This window comes from Nelusetta ayraudi, unplaced genomic scaffold (genome assembly GCF_046127955.1).
Source record: "Nelusetta ayraudi isolate G7.1 ecotype Tasmania unplaced genomic scaffold, CSIRO-AGI_Nayr_v1 ptg000017l, whole genome shotgun sequence".
NCBI lineage: Eukaryota > Metazoa > Chordata > Actinopteri > Tetraodontiformes > Monacanthidae > Nelusetta > Nelusetta ayraudi.
In genome coordinates, this window is record NW_027466067.1 from 877,050 (window position 1) to 893,230 (window position 16,181).

At 41.5% G+C, this 16,181-nt stretch overlaps 1 protein-coding gene across 1 annotated transcript; it reads right to left on the reverse strand.

Moving 5' to 3' along the window:
• Nucleotides 1-633: 633 nt before the first annotated feature.
• Nucleotides 634-14,662, reverse strand: dgkab (diacylglycerol kinase, alpha b). The gene is made up of 24 exons (XM_076024456.1): nucleotides 14,142-14,662; nucleotides 13,354-13,430; nucleotides 11,960-12,036; nucleotides 11,441-11,585; nucleotides 11,136-11,210; nucleotides 10,949-10,998; nucleotides 10,714-10,788; nucleotides 10,425-10,541; nucleotides 9,946-10,063; nucleotides 9,329-9,417; nucleotides 8,149-8,259; nucleotides 7,936-8,034; nucleotides 7,300-7,350; nucleotides 6,916-6,989; nucleotides 6,727-6,801; nucleotides 6,546-6,631; nucleotides 6,373-6,462; nucleotides 4,291-4,451; nucleotides 4,118-4,182; nucleotides 3,931-4,021; nucleotides 3,626-3,806; nucleotides 3,390-3,510; nucleotides 2,231-2,291; nucleotides 634-1,732 (listed from the first exon to the last, which is right to left on the reverse strand). Exons 2-24 carry the CDS (start codon nucleotides 13,427-13,429, stop codon nucleotides 1,652-1,654), a joined length of 2,169 nt encoding a protein of 722 aa, XP_075880571.1. The 5' UTR covers nucleotide 13,430; nucleotides 14,142-14,662; the 3' UTR covers nucleotides 634-1,651.
• Between the last annotated feature and the right edge of the window lie 1,519 nt (nucleotides 14,663-16,181).

A 16,181-nucleotide genomic window follows, 5' to 3' on the forward strand; every position in this document is an offset into this window, starting at 1 on the left:
TGAAACAGCCCCCAAAATTACAAAGAGCAAAACCTGAAAGTTACTCAGGCGGCGAATCAATTAGTATTATTGCCGTATCTTTTACTTCACAATGATGAGGTATTTCTGAGGTGATGTTATTTGCAGTTCCCTTGCTGCTATCTATGCAACCCTGCATGTTTTCCTCCCACAGTACAGCAGTCTGAATGATTGTGTCCTGCCTCTAAAACGTTTTTGTTTGATTGATTGTTTGTTTCACTTGAATGCTTGTTTTTCACCTACTAAACTGAAAAGTAGTTTTGAGTGTGTTTGACGATAAGGGGTGGCGGGAGATGGGGGGGGGGGGGATCCTCCTCCCGAAAGCGACGTATCTCTCATCTTACTGAACCACTTCATGTCATATTTATGTTCAAAACAGGCCAAACTAGATAATGCATCTGATTAACCCACTTCCTTTTTTCAGTGTTAATTTGTAATGCATATGAACATGCATTTATTTTCCCCCATGAGCTCCCGCTTCATTTCTTACGCAAAAACACCTCACACACGCACACGCACAGAAAAAATGTATGAAAGGAGATTTGGCATTTCAAAAAGTGTGCAGAGCGAAATAACACAAAATAGATCAAAAACACACACGTGAAATGAATGAAGTATTTCTCAGTGCTGGTAAAGACTCTTTATGAGAAATGAGGAGAAAACACATTAGTGCATTCTACACTAGTTTGGCGGAAACCTTTCGCAAGTCAGTTGATTGAACAATAAACATTGTGAAGGTGGTCTGAGGATGAAACCTTTAACTCGATAGACTATCCAGTGCTCAGTGACTGAGCCACATAACAATACATTAATACAAAGATGTAAACCACAACCACACATTTTGGCATTAGGAAAAGAGACAAAAGGAAGAAGCTACAAATTAATCTACAAATAGATGCGAAATATGCAGACTGCAGAGATATGTAGGGGCAATCAGTATCAAATAAGAAATGAGCTCGGTCAGCCACTTAACATCTTTTTTTGAGGAAAATATCATATTTTTCAGGAATGATGCTCCTAGGTTAGTGTGTATTTTTGACAGTTTAAAAACTTACCGATACACTTGCCAGGTGTGAAAGTGCTAGGTCGGAGACTTAATTAGCATCAACAAACAATTTCTTAAAAGCAGACAACGAGCGACGACGTGTTTGAAAGCGATGCCGATACGGAAGAGCTGCTAAAGACTGCATGCAGACTGTGCAACTTTTCTTCACATAGGAAGGGTTCATAAAAGTGCTATAGAGTCCATTTCCACTTCAGTGCTAAGAATAAGTAGCAAAAAAAGCAATTGCAACATGAAAAATGCATATTCTTTAACCACACGGTACTGTTCATATTAATTGCTAAAAGAAAAGAGATGCATCAGCTGAATTTGGCACAGAAAACCAGCAATTGAACCACGACGTGCATAGTTCTCTCTTAACATCCTGCATTCGTGTGGTCTCTGCTTACAAGGTCAAATTGATTCTACCTATGCGGGGGGTTCAGTGCAAAAGACACAATTAACATTATGATATGATAATACTTCATGGAAACACAGGGCTGCCCAGAAAACACCTGACATTCTCTTCACGACGCTCCTGCATTACTTGAAAGAAACGTCTCGTGCTGCGACCCGCCGCTGGGTGATCGTTCACTTGAGGTGAAAGAAACCCGACGGTTTCGATGGTGCAGCCATTAGCATGTTGGCCTGGTTCTTGTGAAATATGTGGATCTAAAAAAACAAAAACAAAGAAACAAGCATTGAGAAACAATGCTGCATTTTAATCAGCAGTGGTTAAATGTATGTTTAGCAGAAATCTTGCAAAAAAAAAACACGCAACCTGTGGCTCCTTTTCATCTTACAATAAACTGCATGCTTTTACTTTGAAGGAACAGAACCTGCGCTATTAGGCAGGAAGTGACTGGCGTCGTTCCAGTATCCCGCCCAAATTCTTTCACGCTGAATGTTACTAAACTTTGAACCACGTCAGACACATGTTCGGCGGGTTCGTGGTGGGCACGGCTACAGACGCTTTCCAGTAAATCGTTCATACAAAACCCTCGGGGGTCAAACGAGTTTTGCCAGCTTAAATGTATAAAATATATGTGAACTAAAAAAAACAAAAAAACAAAAGCCACAGTGCTGGAATATTCACGTTGAATCAATACAGCGCGTATATTTCCTTCAAACATCACTTATGAATGAAAATATTTAGTCAATAATACTTACAGTGCATGGCGGCTGCATCCAGGGCTCCCCATCTATTTGCATGGGCAAGGCTTTGGTTGTCCTGTGTAGAGAAAAATCATTGTTGTTGCATTTAATTATATTGTACTTTTTAGACAAAATATTACCTTTACAGTGGTGCAGTGATTCAACACATAATGTATGTTTAAGCGCAAGTGTTTTTTGTGGCCCTGCAGCAAACTTGCAACTTGTCCGCTTGTCACAAAGTCGAACCCCCGCCTTCATAAAACACCAGAGTGAGATTAACTTCATCAGAATGACATCAGGAGTCGACACAAACTCTGATTCAATTGGTGTTTGAGTTTAACAGCACCATGACACTATTCTGCAAATTCACAAAATTCAATTGTACGGGTTTGGAGTTGCCGACTGAGTTTTAAGATATTCTCAAAATGTCTTGTTGATTTGTTACTGATACATTTTAGAATTTACCTGATTTTGAAAGTAAACCCTGACTGCAGTAGTGACCAGCATGTAGATAAGTTGGAGCACAATTTTTGATACGAGGCTGTCAGGTTAATCTTGTACTTGTATTTAGTTTCATTATCTTAATCTTCGGTTTTTATTATATTTTGAAATGCTGGCAAATTAATATGGACTCAATGTTGGCAAATTGTATCTTTTAACATCTTCCGATTTGTGGTCTATTGTTGCATCCTGTAAGATAAAAAGTAACTTTTGTAGTTTAGCAGACGACAACCGGGAGATACAGTAATACTTGACTTAGATTATTAAATTAAATGCTCATGAATCGACGACGGTTGGGGGTTTAATTGTCTTCAGTGCGGGGAAGTCGTGTACGTTGTCGTCACATTTAAGTGCGCAGGCCGGGGAGCTTTAAAGTTTTACTGCCGCAGGCTGATGAGGAAGTGAAACCTGACGCCTCAGTCACACCTAAAGTTGGCTGGATGAACCAGTCACCTGGTTCTCAAGTGCAACTCTCTGACTCTCAAACCAGGTCAAGCGGAAATCCAGCAGAAACATGCAGCGAGGCCTCGTTTCTCAACATGTTTAGCCATCTTTGTGTTTACCAAACAGTCATCGCTGCCTGCAATTTGTAACACTGAACGCAGACGTTGTGTACAGCGTCTTCAACTGTTCCTAATATTTGGACATTGACATGTACAGTAAGCGCTTCAACCTGATGGTGATCTGAGAGGTCTGTGCCAGCCGGTGGCCTGCACTCTTGAGGCCGGTGTAGATCTGGCCCATCTCCATGGCTCCTTCCAGTCCCACCACCTCCAAGCGCTTATCGCTAACGTCTGCGGAATTGGCAAGACACGCTGGTCAAGTCCAGACAAGTCGGCTGTCTCAGTGTGCAAGAGGGCGCGTGGCTTCGGGGAATAAAAACACCTCTGCACCTGAGCCGTCTCTTACCTTGTGAGATTGTCTTCAGAACCTCGGGGTCAGTGATGACCTCACTGTTCTCCACCTTTGGCACACAGTCCAATTTCTTGGACTCGCCCCAGAGGTTGGAGCCCCCGTGCATGCTGGGTATGTTGAGGACGGCGATGCCCTCCATTTGCGTGCTGCTCAGGTACAAAGGTCTCCCGCAACACTGGCGGAAGAAGAAAACAAAACAACAGCAAAACAACAACAAGTTGCTTAATGTTTGCGACAACTGCAGAAAGAAATTTATTTTTTTTAAAGAAGCAGTAGGCCGAAATGTCAAAGATTTAAACCTCTATGGTGAGACAGTCCCTCAGCCTTTTGCACGAGGCAGAGATGGTCTCAGAGGTGGCAAACTCAAAATACCAAAGCTTGTTTTTCATTCTGAAAAAGGGGGAGGGGGGGGGTAGAAAAAAATATATGAAAGGAAAAAAACAGCAAGGGCAAACTTTTGGTTATCCAGCTCATCAGCGCCCTCACCTGCTGTTGAACCTCTGGGGGTGTTTCTCTCTCATGGAGTGGAAGCGGTGGGCGATGGAGGCATCCTGCACACAAGCGAGTGCTGAATTATTATCAGCAGAGCGACTCCTCTCAGTTTGAAACCAATCAGCGCGGCTCCATGATCGACAGCCCCACGAGTTGCAGTGACTCACCACTCCAATAGAAAAGTAGTTGTTGATGATCTCGTAGGGCACGGGGTCTCCGGCCTCCTTGGGGTCATTGGGTATCACCTGGATGCTCCAGCGATCCAGAGGAACCACCTCGCTGGAGCCGATCTCCCTCAGAATCTCCCTCAGGTCGGAACCCTCGTAACCTTTGGGAGTTTGCGGTGGTAGAAAGAGAGAGAAACGATGGTGAAGGGGCTCATGAGTGAGCTTTGCTGAGGTTTACTGTTGGAAATTCTTCATTTGGATCAACTCCCCCCTGAGATGCATCATCTTGCTTTCATGGGGTCCATACATGTGAACAAAACAAGGAATCCATTTACAAACATGAACTCGACAGTACATTAATTAGTATGATACTCGAAGAAAAGAAAAAACAAAAAAACAAATACGTAAAATGTTTTCGTTTAATTCTAGAGTTAAGAGTTCAACAACATTATCACCAAAAAGAGCAAAACAAATACAAATAAAAACAATAATAATTAAAAAAAAACTTCTGCATAAAATCACTTCAAAAGGGATCCACCACTGAGAGAAAGAAAAAAAGGATTATTATTATTATCATTAAAATATTATAAATTATGAAAGTTAAAGAGAATGCGAAATTTTCCCCTGAGGGAGCAGTATGCAGCAGCGGTGCCACGCCCGGGAATCCTTGGGTGACCTAATCTCCCAATTCCAACCCCCAATACTGAGTGCCAAGCAGGGAGGCAATGAGTTGCATTTCTTTGGTTTGACCCGGCCGGGGATCAAACCCACCAGTCCCAGGGCAAACACTAGTTGAGCTGGTAATTGTAATGATAATTTGGTTGGTTTTCTTCTGCTTGTATCTTTGCTGATGAGATAACATGTTGAGCAACTCCAACTGTGGCAGTGGTTGTATAAGAGGGGGCGGGGCCTGAGCGCCTCACTTCCTGGCAGAGCCCTGTCCCACGCATCGTCACACCAGTACAGTTACAATCCACAGAGGGTGTGCGTCATCTTTAATCGTCCCCTCTGCGCAGGCTGAGCCAGAGGAATTAACTGGCAGCAGTAATATTCTGCGTTCCCACATGCAGTATGTCGGCTGCACAGTTGCACATCTAGAGTAACTTTATTGAACATATTTGCCTGACAGCCGGACAGCCTGATGAGCTGAGAATTTTGCATTGTTCTAAATGTTTTCAGGTGCTGCGCAGGTCGACTAACCCAGCCTGAGAAAAAATATCCCATCCCTGCATGACCCTAATCCTATTGGAATTTCATTTTCATCATTATATGAGTGGGTAATTCAAAGACAGAGTTGCACATAATGTGCGACACAGTGCACCCCGAAGCAACCCCATTCACTGCCACAGATCCCTTGTCAATACTTCTATAGTAGAGGGGGAAAAAGGTTTTCGGACACCCTTAAATTTTTACTCAATTCCAATTATAGTCATTAAATATTGGCTAGAGAATCTTTTTGTTTGTTCCTAAAGGTTCGGCTGCATCAGGGGCGCACAAACAAATGGTTATTGTTCGTTGTTAATAAGCAAAATTTAAAAAAAACGAATTCTTTTAGTTATTGTACTCTGGATGTGTTGCAAAGACGCGTCTTCTTGCTGAAACATCAAGTTGTGAGCTGGACGGAAAAGTTCACGTGCAGCGTGTGTGTAAATGTTAGTGACTGCACTTAAATAACAGATTCTTAGCCAAATACAGTACATAATAAATGCATGAGGCGTCCGAAAACTTTTGTCCACCAAAGTAAAAAGTGTACAGACTTGAATGTAAATATTGTTTTGTCTAAAAAAAAAATAATCATTCAGTAACATCTATTAAGCAATATAACTGTCACCATATGAAATAGCACCAAGTATGTATTTTTTTTTCATACATAAGGAACTGAAACACTGATCTCCTAACTGAGGTTTCCATCATCCATGCATGAAAGAGAGTGCTAAAATGTGGATATATTTCAGTGAAGCTAATTTCACCTCAATTTCACTCATGCAACCACTAGCAGCTGCGGCAACAACCTGCTAGGGTTTTTTTTTTTCTTTAAAACTGAATTAAAACTGATAGTCGGGCCCCTGTTGATGGTTTTACCTCCTCCCCAGCGCAGGCATCGTGCCAAGTCGTTTCCAGTCCCGAGGGGCAGCACAGCCACTGGGGGGCGCACTGGGAGGCCTTCTTTGTCTGAAATTCACAGGATTTATTCAGTCAACCATTATCAAAAAAATAAATCTTTGTAACCCCCCCCCCATAAAAAGCCACAGTACCCATTGCATCCAGGAGCCAACCAACGGTGCCATCGCCTCCACACACCAGGATCCTGTATTCACGGAGATTTCGGAAGAAGTGCAGCCTGAAGAAGCACAAAAGACAAAAAGTAAATAAATAAATGCCTGCTGCCTTCCATCCAGCTGGTGACCTCTCACAGTGAAGGTCATCGACTCGTACCCGGGTGCAGGACCTCCGTTAGTCAGGTTGTACACCTGACGTGGATTCAACAGGTACTGGAACTTCCTGAGCACCCTGTGAAAAAAGTGTCAGTTTTTAATCCGGAGCAGGCGAGAGAGTGAGTAAGAGGCTTAACGGAAGACGCGAGAAACAACACAAAGTGACACAAGAACACGTTGAGCGCTTTACCTTTCGCCCTGCTTCCCTCCACTTTTTGGGTTGACAAACACCAGTAGAGGGTGGGTGTCTGGAACTGGGACAATCTGAGACAAAAGCTTCTGTTAAAATCAGTCTGTGAAGTTAATACCGCTTTCACAACTTAGACCCAAGTAGAAACACAATTTCCTGGTATCAAAACCATTAACAAAGCTGACGCCTCACACCACAGCATCATGCTGCTGTTTCACTGCAAGTATCGCTCCACTTTGTGACTAATAATCTTTCCATGTTTACACACAGAAATCTGCCCAAACTTAAAATTCTGACAGTCACTACTGAAGGAAAAAGGAGAAAGAAGGAAAAAAATCTTTTCAACTTTCTGTTTGCAGCTGTCTTGAACCTTTAACAAAGTACCTGCAGTACATGGCCGTCGGGAGTGACGTTCAACAGGCTGGTGTCCTCCTCCTGGAGGGAAAACACACAATAAGTAGGTAACACAGGCCCACTGAACTTGCAATCAAAGTAGAGTCTTACATTGGCTAATTGAATGTTGGGATGCACCGATACCGCTTGTTTTACAGAACGAGTAGAGTAATGAGTACTTGCATTTCCGTACTCACCGATACAGATTCCGAGTACTCAGTAAGGCCCTTGCAAATTGTAGAATTACTTTGATTTATTTTTAATTTTTCCACAAATGTTTTACTTGAACAACATTCCCCCCAGCATGTTTTTTTCTAGAACAAGTTTCAATGCACTAACAAGTAACAAAGTTTTCAAGTTTTTGGGAAAACACAAAAAGAGATGGCCAGCATTATCAAGAAATGATTTCAGCCAAAAACTCATTTTCGTCAAAAAATGACATAGGCTATTATTTTAATAGGGTGGTGATATACAACTGGTATCGCTGTCGTGGTAACGACACATATTCTGCAAGTACGAGTAGAACGATCAACCCCGGTATTGGTGCCGATACAGATACCAGGATGGGTTATCGGTGCACCGCTAATTGAATGCTTTCCCTTCTTTGAGCAAGCGGCTGATTTTCACCTTGGAGACGGCGTATATGGCCCACGGAGGCAGGATGTGATCTCTGAACGGGCCGCAGCTGCAGGATGAGATGCCGCTATAAAGACACTCGCCGTGGCGCTTAAAAAAAAAAAAGGAGGAGAAGAAGAAGAAGAAAGGGGTCAACGTCCTCTGGGAGATACTGACTCTCCCATTTAAATCATGTTGATGTCCAACCATGCGTACGATCCTCACCATCTCTTGGCACCACATGCAGCATCTCCCTGCCAAAGCTTTGATCTTTTTGTGGCAAACCTGACACTTGGCGGAGTTGCAGTCGGACATGATCCAGTCGTGAGCGGCCACCTGACCAAACAAACAAAGGCGTAATGTGTAAGACCACAGTCACCTTAGTTATTTATTTATGAGTCATCTCGTGTTTTGCATTTGAATATCACACATCTCATACAATCTCTAACCTTCTGCTCATTCAGAGTAATTTTAGATTTATTTTTTTTTCCTGAAAAAACAAAAATGTACATAAAGTACACAAGAGTACACTATCAATCAATCAACTAACTATTATCTGTACAGCGCTAAATCCCATCCCAAAGGCCTCTCAAAGCGCTTTGTACAATCAGAGAAAAAACGACAGTGGCCAGGAAAAACTCCCCAGTGTTCCCAAACTACAAAGACTAGAATTGAAACATTTCATTCCACTGGGTAGAGCAGCTGCAGCAGGAGTTTGCTGTTGCAAATCTATTGCATGCTGCTGTATAAAATTAGTGGCATCACAGAGCGATCAGGTGCTCCTCTTGTCCACGCGTCACCAAATCTAGGACATTTAACAGATGTACAGGGCAGACTGTACTGGCTGTAAGCCGCACTTAAAAAATAACCATGAGATGCACTCATTACTGACTAATGCGCCGTTCTGTTCCCCTCACTAATGTGTTTACTGTTGCTGGCATTTTGAGTTTGGTGATGACGTGAGCCACGCTGCCATGTCAGAACCTGTTTCCTTTGGAGGTTCTGAACCAAAGTAACGAGGTTTAACTACTGAATAAAAAATGACATGGCTTCTCATCTTTTTTCTTTTTTTTTTAAAGCAAATATGGTTCAACGTAATTCCAAACATAAACTACAGTTGTTGTTTTTTGTTGTTGTTTTTTTAGAGCAATTTACTCTCTTTGCTTTAAGGTATTCACTTTAACAATCTTCATTACAATTAGGATATAAAATAAAATGATTACTATTTATTTATGTAAACTAAACTTTTATCTTTTTGAACTAATTTTTAAACTACACTTTTGGAAGTTTTATTCTCTCTTTAAAAAGGAATGAGTGGTCTGAGTGGAGGAACGTTTGGACACTTAAACAGGTGTGCAAATGTTTATCTGTGAAACATTACCAAGTGTGAGGACAAAATTCTTACACCAATCTCTGATTTAGATTTGACAAATGTGCGAGCACAGGGTTCCGGATTCTTGTTGGCACACTGATTGTGGACGGTGTACCTGCAACCTGAGGGGAAAAAAATACACGAATGAATGATTAAAACGCCAAGGACACCAAGGCCTACAGTGGTGGAAAAAGGTTTTTGGACACTGCATGCATTTGGATGTACTGTTTTTCCCTAAGATTCAATCTTAAATGCAGTTTATTTTCAGTGCAGTCAGGTTTTTTTTAGTTCAGGCTGTTTTCAGCAACACATCCAGAGTACAAGAGTACAAGAACTACAAGAATTTAGTTTCCTATTCCGAACAACAGAATAATTTTCATTTGTTTGTGTGACTCTGATGGAGCCAAACCTTTTCAAACACACGCACAAAAAATCCCTAGTACATATTTAATGGCAATAATTGGAATTGAATAACATTTTTGGGGATTGAGTAAAATTTTTAGTGTGACTTTTTTTCCCACCACTGTATGTGTCCCGCTCAGACACAACACTGATACACTGCTGGGTAAAAGGCTGCCCTAGTTTTTTTGTTTAGCAAGACGAGAGAGGTGCGTGACTGCCCCCCAGTGGTGACGGTCAGCAACGCTTACAGGTGCAGCAGAGTCCCTGCTTCCCAATGCCAAGCAGCATGCCCTGGCACACACTGCAGTAAGTCGGCTTGTTGAAGTGCTTCATCCTCCAGATGTGCTGGCCATCTCTCTCGGTCATCTGTGCACAACAGCGGAGATACAGTATTTCAAAGAGAAGCGGAGGGGGGAAAAAACACGTACAAAGCACAAAACTGATCTCACAATTTGAACATCCTACATATTGGTAAAATCTTAACATACTTCCCATAAATACATTAATAAAAGTGTACACTGCCAGTACAACAAAATTAATTTGGTTTTTCTACCCTCAGAACGGCTCTCATATATACTGCGTTTTGTTTTTCTGTACTTGTGACATGTGCAGTGAAAATAAAGTTGAATCTAATCTAATCTAATCTAATCTAATCCAGTATATACCAATATACATAGAGCAATAAGGGTCTTGCTCCTAGTTAGCTGCCATCTTTGCCACCATTGACCTTAAGTCCAAGCAGAACCAGCAAAGGGATGTTGTTCATGCCCCCCTTCAGCCATTCCTCCAGAGTGACCGTCCCACTGCTGTCCACGTCGATGGCCGTCATCATGTCTTTGAGAACCTGTCGAATAGCAAAAAAACACACACGTTATTATTGATTATCTCACTATCTATCTATTCAGTAAGAAACACCTTCTTTTTAAAAACGAGATAATAAAGAGATTTTTCTAAAGGCTCTTACAACTGATAAGAAAGCAACATCATAAAATAATAAAATCATAACATGCTCATACGGGTCTGAGTTCAGTCACGTCCCACCCGAGGTAATCAGCAGCGCGCATCATCTGGGCGATTATACGATCCACCTCCTGATAGAGACATCAGGGTTGGCACAGTGGGTTCGGGAGCAGCCATCAACCATTGGAACCAGTGCGAGAAATGTTGTCAGTGCAAAATATTTATGAGAACTGCTCATTCAAAACGTTTTTTTTGTTTTTTTTCAAAGAGCAGTGGTTATGAATGACTTACAGAGCTGTCCAGCAGTCTATTTCCATCTTTATCGTAGAGCTTAAAGGTAACTACAAGCAGAAAAAAAAGAAACATTAGAGAAACATACTCCCTAAAATTATGATTTCTCAGAAGCTAAAATAAGCTTAAATATGATCACACTATAATACCCTAGAGTAAAAAAGTGCTAAAGTTTAGGGAAACCAACACTCGAGCTTCTCCCGAGGCTGTCCTTCTTCCAGCACGGAGAAGTAACAGGTCACATCTCGAAGAAACACGCCCCCTGAAGACAAAGAGGGGTAGAGTAACTCTTGATGACAATGAAAACTCTTCCTGGTTTGTTTTAAGTCATGTTTTCAAAGAGCAACGGACAAATGGGTGCCAGGGAAAATACCCATCATTAGTTTTAGCAGTTGCTTCCTTGTTTTGTTTAATTTGGGTCAGCACAGCTCAGAGCGTCTTCACTCTGGCATCAGCGCTGCTATCAGGTGGTGATACGGTCAATTCAATCACCTTCTATTGGCTTTGGGGTCTTTGTGAAGCCGTCCTTCTCTACGCATTGAAAATAGCGGAAAAGACGCTGGCAGAAATGTGCCGGGAAGTCGTCCACGTCGAGGTAGGTCTTGAGGAAGAGAGAGAAGCCCACCGCATCGATGCACTGCAGCAAGAAAAGAAAGTTCGGAGACTCATGGGTCTAAAGTTTGCTTTGAAAATGTGGCAAAATCTCGACCCTTTGCACAATGAGAGACTTAATGACAATGGCAAAATTTCAAACAAAAAAAATTGTATATAATACAGTACATATATATATATATATATGCATTATCTTATTTCCTTTTTGTAATTAATTAGTTCCAAAACAATGATAATACAGCGTAGTGAACACACATAGCATATTCTTATTTCCTTTAAAATGAATAAACATAGAACACATGATTTTTAGAAAAGTTTGTGTGTATTTATTTTTCTTTCAATTCATTATAAAACTTAAAAAATTAAATTGGAAAAACTGCCTAAAAAAAGTTTTCTTACCTCTCCATGTTTGTGCTTCGCCAAACGACCACCGGGTTGAAACTCTTTAATGACATCTTTTACAGTCAAACTGCTGTCTGCAAAGAGGATTTTTTTTTTGTATTTATTTATTTATTAATTTTTTTTTTTTTTTAAGGACTTAACGGATAAAAAAGACACAAGGAAAACAAGAACAAAATGACAAAATGTCATGCGCCGGCACGAATCTGCTTTCACACGAGGGATTACAAAAGTTCCAGAGTAAACTGATAACACAGGGCTCAGTGAGCCGCTGGGTTTTTTGTCCACTTGCTATTAGTCCTGCACATCAACAGCGTGGCTGCTGAGCGCTAAAATGGGAAACGAATGTGAGAACATTGTGAGTTGTTGACACGGATGTTCTTTTTTTGTGTAACACCATAAATCTAGGCCGAGCTGGCGAACAGCCATGATAATTTCCTGACCATAGAGACGCAGGTGTAATTATCCACTCATCCATTATCTGATTGTACAAACAGCCCCGGGAACCTCCATCACCTCTGAAAGTCATCAACACCCATTTCAGCTCTTTCAAAGCTCCTGCTCTGCCTTCTCTTCACAAACCAGTCCAAAAACACTCACTCGCGCCCATACACTGTTTGTGTTTTTGGAATTGATGCCCCTCCAGAGAAACTTAATGGAGGTTTTTCCTTTATGTTGATGCTGCATGCACAGGAGAAACAACGCCCAAGCCATTGTAATGATGATTGATGCTTTCTGGGATTCTAAAGTTTCAGATCTCCATCAGATCAGAATCCCTTTCACATTCTGAAAAGACCACCTTACAGGTGATCACATCCATTTAAACCTGTCTGCACATTTAGATGGAATAGAATAGATCTACTTTATGACTATCCCAAATTGGGAGACGACACTGTTGCAGCACTAAATAAAAAGCAAAAATAAACTATACAGTAAATTACAGTAATGACAAGAATCATTCAAGTGAATCTATATAGAAACAAACAAGATCAGATGTGCAAATGCAGGCAATTGTGCAAAGGCAGAGATAAGCAAGGTTTTAGAAACCATGAGTACAATGTTTGCCATTGAGAAAAAGTCTAGAATGTTATCTGTCTAATTGCAGAGAAGGGTTATAGAGGGTGACGGCTTTAAGCAGGAAGTATTTCCTGAATTCCTGATTTATTTATTTTTTTTTGTTAAACATTGAAAAAATATTTCCTGTCATCTCATCACAGCAGGCATTTCTTATTTTTCAACATTTTCATCCTTCAGATCCCCAACTACGGTCAAATTATGATCTATTCTCCTTATTGCCCTTTTGCACCTCACTCTGTGATAAGGACTACCTGACTTTTTTCAGCTCACACAGTGAACAGATGTTAGACTAGGAAGGAGTGAGAGGAAAAACATACATTCCATGTAGTGCTGCAGCTGGATGAAATCCACAGGAGTCAGAGATCCTTCGCTGTCATCAGAGGAGGAGGCCATGCTGGGCACATGAATGAACAAACAGAGAAAAACAGTCACAGGGAGGAGTGCGACCTAATTGATTACTCAGGATAAAGAGTGCTCCTGGTGTCTGCGCTAACTGGTTTTTTGCTCTTGTGCCCGTGATTCACTTGTACTGGTTGGCCTTCATTCCTTTGATTGCACCATAGCAGCGTGTCAGAAAGCAATAGTTAGTAAACCATGATGTCTGCTCGAGGTTTGGGAGTCTACAGTGTAGCTACAGGGGAACATAACACCTACTGTGTGTGTGTGCGTGTGTGTGTGTGTGTGTGTGTGTGTGTGTGTGTGTGTGTACATTTGTGCACATTCCACAAATGTTCAAACGTTATTAAATATTCAGATAGAATTTCACTCTTTTAAATAATGACAATGAGTATCATGCCCTAGTTCTATTAGTACATGTGTCACAGATGTCTCATGGCAGTCATGTTGTACTTATAAAAGAATATAAACGCCTAACAACAATTAATAGGAAGCCTCGAAACATATTGACTGTGCTGGTAAATACAAACAAAAAGATGCCCTCTATTCCGCCAAGTGAGTGAAGCGAGCAAATATGTAAAACTGAGGCTTGACGATGGTATATCGAATGACAAAGAATTATCGTTTTAGTTTGAGGTCAAAGTCCAAATGATAAATTTGGTCCTGATCATGGTGCTGCACAGGTGGTGCGAGCGGCGCGGCTCCTTACCTTGGTGCTGTCTGCGAGGAAGGAGGGACTTCAGATGGCTCGAGAGGGAAACAAAAAAAAAAAAAAAAAAAACAAATAGTTGTCCACAAAACGTACGCACACTTCCACAACAGGAAGACTTGTGCCGGCTTTGGATGGCAGCTAGCGCTTGTGGGTGAATGTCTGTCGCCGCATTAGCGGATATAAGGGATTAAGATTCGGCGGAGGAGGGGCTTTTAGCGACATAATTACAGATAGTGGCGCTGGAGCACACAGCCGCGCGCATTCACGCGCGCCTCTGCGCGCGCGTGCTTCCCTGATGTAGGCTGTGCAGTGCTGTGCCCTGGCGACAAGTGGACACACCCCAAAAACCTGGATTAAGCCTTTCAGTCAAAGTGCGTGAATGGATGACTGACGTAATACAGGTTAGCTCCCGAATTAGCTCTGTGAAATAAACCCGTTCAAATAATAGTGGCAGGTTCTTTTTCTCTCTCTTTCTCTCTCAGTGCTCAATGGCTTCGTTTGGAAACAAACTTACCCAAGACACTAATTTTAAATTTTACTCAACTATTTTTGTATATGCATCTGACTGTGCCGTTTGTGTTTACCCCGCCTCTGTCTTATTATCTGCAGCACAGGTCAAAGTGTTAAAGTGTGGTGTCTCGCTAACTGTGATGTCTCTTAACTTCTCTATTAGCATAATGTCAGAAAAAGTTTAGCAATAGCTAAATCACAATTCCTCATGACCAAACTCTCTTTGGCAATCAGATCAAAAAATATTAAAGTACATAATCAGTAAGTAATATGAATAAGACCCCTTTTCACTTTTACTATACCTACCATAGCTATTTTTAATAGTAAAGGAAAGAGACTGAAGTGCATTGACCTGCCATGTGCCAATATACTGTAACTAGTTGGCAGGTGAATGGGTTTATTTTATTTTATTTATTTATTTATGTTTTTTTGGAGGTGGGGGGCAGCAACACAGCACAGCCTCCTACTTTCCTGTCTTGGCAGACAGCAACCTGACAGTGTCCTGCAAATCGAGTTCTGCAAATCGATCTGTCTCTGATCAACTAGAAATCACCACAGTCAATTGCAACCTCTGCGGGCAAGGGATGTAAAATACAATGGAAGGAAAGTGTAACGTGACAATGGCCCCATGCTACATGTGTACATTTATTTTATATCTAATGTTTGAATTCTCAGTCTTGGTAAAAGAAAAAGCTGAAAAAAGTATTATGAGAAGAATATCTCCTCCAATGGGAAACTACAATTGCAGTGCCACTGTAATCTGCATAGGTAGGGTCTCTGGGCTTCATGATGTCTACCATTACAAATAGTGTTAATAATAGAATTAATAATATAAAACATACCTTCATTCATCCCTTGTCTTCACCAGCTTCTCCTGCACTCAGGGTCATCGAGTTTGCTGGAGCCTCTCCAGCAGTCTTTAGGTGACACCCTGGATTACCCTGCTTTATTGCACGGCAACAGAACAAGACAAACAACCTTTAGCACTCACTCCTATGGCCAATTTATACTTTATGTGTTCGCCTCACATGCATGTTTTTGGACTGTGGAAGGAAGCCCGAGAACCAGGAGGGAACCCACGTGACACTGGACAAGTGGCCAGTTCTGCAGGGCCACAGAGAGACAAAGACAACCAACCATTCATACTCTCTCTCTCACACACACTTACAGACAATTCAGAGTTCCCAATTCACCTCACATGCATGTTTTTGGACTGTGGAAGGAAGCCGGAGAACCAGGAGAGAACCCATGTAAACACAGGGAAAATATGCAAACTGCACACAGAAAGGCCCCAGGCCGAGGGATCGAACCAACAACCTTTCTGCTCTGAGGTGACAGTGCTGAATATTAAACATGTCAAAATTACAACATAATAAAGGATTATTCTAAACTTGTTTCTTGAAAAAAAAAAAAACAACATTCATAGATAAAATGCAAGTGTTTGATGTTTTGCGGCCCATAGGCCAAAACTCCATACTCGGAATTTTAAAGGGCTTTATGTACTCTTTTTTTGATATTCCTGTAAAA

Excerpts from the sequence above, each read along its gene's own strand:
- dgkab (XM_076024456.1), bottom strand. The coding sequence starts at position 13,429 with ATGGCCTCCTCCTCTGATGACAGCGAAGGATCTCTGACTCCTGTGGAT. Across the intron at positions 10,064-10,424 it reads TGGTTCTGCTTGGACTTAAG|ATGACCGAGAGAGATGGCCA; the intron begins GTCAATGGTGGC and ends TGTTGTGCACAG. Across the intron at positions 4,183-4,290 it reads ACTACTTTTCTATTGGAGTG|GATGCCTCCATCGCCCACCG; the intron begins GTGAGTCACTGC and ends GCTTGTGTGCAG.